This window comes from Pseudomassariella vexata, assembly GCF_002105095.1.
Source record: "Pseudomassariella vexata strain CBS 129021 chromosome Unknown BCR38scaffold_4, whole genome shotgun sequence".
Lineage (NCBI taxonomy): Eukaryota > Fungi > Ascomycota > Sordariomycetes > Amphisphaeriales > Pseudomassariaceae > Pseudomassariella > Pseudomassariella vexata.
This window is the reverse complement of record NW_024467959.1, coordinates 1934017-1936471: the sequence shown is the minus strand read 5'-3', so window position 1 is coordinate 1936471 and position 2455 is coordinate 1934017. Positions and strand designations below refer to the sequence as shown.

The 2455-nt window shown below is 53.8% G+C and overlaps 1 protein-coding gene across 1 annotated transcript; it reads left to right on the top strand.

Moving 5' to 3' along the window:
- Window positions 1-276: 276 nt before the first annotated feature.
- On the top strand, window positions 277-1472 carry BCR38DRAFT_337166 (sterol 24-C-methyltransferase; the record flags this gene model as incomplete). Its single annotated transcript, XM_040855518.1, has 2 exons — window positions 277-474; window positions 540-1472. 2 exons carry the CDS (start codon window positions 277-279, stop codon window positions 1470-1472), a joined length of 1131 nt encoding a protein of 376 aa, XP_040718129.1.
- Window positions 1473-2455: the final 983 nt, after the last annotated feature.

Here is a 2455-nt window from a genome sequence, read left to right as displayed (position 1 = left end):
TTGATAGATCCACGAGCTAGCTTTTTCTGCCACAGGGAACCTGGGCTTGGCTCCACACGCAGATTGTCCCCCGGCAACTGACTTGGTCCCCTTTCTTCGTCCGACGTCGAAAGCTTTTGCGTCTGACTCCTTACTCTTACGAGCATCATTTTACGCAGTGAACCTGTTTACTTTGCAGTGTCCAAAAACGAAATCGACCTCGCAGCCACAGACGTCTCGTGCTTGCCTTCTCTTGTCCTGACTACATTTCCAACCCCGGCACATCCATCATTCAACATGGCCAATCTCGAGGCACAGGACAAGATCCGCGACGCGGCCTTCAACAAGGCCATGCACGGTGACTCGTCCGCAGCAAAGGGTGGATTTACCGCCATGCTCAAGAAGGACTCATCTGCGCAGAAGGCCGCTGTCGACGAGTACTTCAAGCACTGGGACAACAAAGCGGCTAAAGACGAGACCGAGGAAACTCGAGCGGTGAGTGTTTTGCCCCATCCCTTCCCCTAGATGAAGCTTGGACGCTGATATATTGCTGGACACAGCAACGGACTGCCGAGTACGCAACCCTCACAAGACACTACTATAACCTTGCAACCGACCTATACGAGTATGGCTGGGGCCAGTCGTTCCATTTCTGCCGCTACTCCCATGGCGAGACCTTCTACCAGGCTATCGCACGCCACGAGCACTATCTCGCCCACCAGATAGGAATCAAGGAGGGCATGAAGGTACTGGACGTCGGCTGCGGTGTTGGCGGCCCTGCCCGCGAGATCGCAAAGTTTACCGGCTGCCACGTTACCGGCCTCAATAACAACGATTACCAGATTGAGCGCGCCACGCTATATGCCAAGAAGGAAGGCCTCAGCAAACAGCTGGCCTTTGTGAAGGGTGACTTCATGCAGATGGACTTCCCTGACAACAGTTTCGATGCCGTCTATGCCATCGAGGCGACCGTCCACGCCCCCAAGCTTTCGGGTGTCTACAGCGAGATTTTCCGTGTGTTGAAACCCGGCGGTATCTTTGGCGTCTACGAGTGGCTCATGACGGACGAGTACGATAACGATAACCTGCACCACCGTGAAATCCGCCTCGGTATCGAGCTGGGTGATGGTATCTCCAATATGGTGCGCGTTTCCGAGGGCCTCGAGGCCATGAAGATTGCTGGCTTTGAGATGTTGCACCACGAAGACTTGGCAGACCGACCCGACCCCTTCCCGTGGTACTGGCCTCTGTCTGGCAACTTTGCGTACATGCAAAGTCCGTTTGATTTCTTCACGATCGCCAGAATGACCAAGGTAGGCCGCTGGTGCGCGCATAGACTTACGGGCTTATTGGAGGCCATCAAACTCGCCCCCCCCGGCACCATGAAGACGGCCGACAGCCTGGCTGTCGCAGCTGACTGTCTCGTCGCCGGCGCCCAGGAGAAGCTGTTCACGCCCATGTACCTAATGATTGGCAAGAAGCCTGAGAAATAGGAAACACGGAGTGCGGCATGGGACGGTCGAACGCGCTGGGTGAATTACTTGCCCCTGACAACTTGTTCACCATAATGGTATGGCAGCGAACGGACTGCGGCCAATACTCGTATCTTCAGTGGCCTGGTGGCACCATTTGTTCAACGCCGAGTCCCACCATTTATACTCCGATGCCAATGAAATAGCGTGCTTACGGCGCGCCGTTGGGGCTGCATTGGGAGATGGCCTCATAAGTCTAGTGGGATGACATCCGTGGAGACTGGGCAAAACCCGATAATAGAGAGCCGCCAAACAAGCTGCTCGTCTTGGTGGTTAGCCCTTGGATGGGACTGGCTCTTGATTCTATGTACTTAATTTGCGCTTGTGTTCGCCCAGTATTATACATACAAGATAGCACTAATTGGACTTTTCGACCACACCTCGCAATGTCCACACAAGTGATGGTTCTGGTTCTGGCGGGCAATTGAGTTTGGGAAAACAGAAGGGTACGTACCTTCCGCCCCGGTGAGCTTCGAAGTTGCATCTCTGGGGCGCGGCATTTCCATTGTTCACAAGTGTCGACGTCGCCAGGCAAAAGCCAGCTGGTCAATTCATCTTCTGGATCATTACATGTGATTCCAAATAAAATCGTGTGCGAAATACAACTTCCATAGTGGACTGTTTGAACCCCGACAATGCAACCAGGCGATCTCCAAGCTGGAACCCTTGAGCCATCCGCGGATTCTCAAAGTTCTGCAGCCAGTAGAACACCGAAATGCGGCCACGCTAGCCTTTATCAAGCTAGCGCAATTGGATCCGCTCAACAAGCAGCTTCCTGTTCCCTCCGAAAAAAGTTGGGAACTGCGAAGATAGGAAAAGCTGACGGTCCTGACAGCTTCGACAAAATTAATTCCCTCCTTACCGTCAGGCAATCTTCATCACCACCTCGACTCTCACCCACTCCCCCGTGCGCGTGACATCAGGGCGGATCTTCTCAAGTCGGT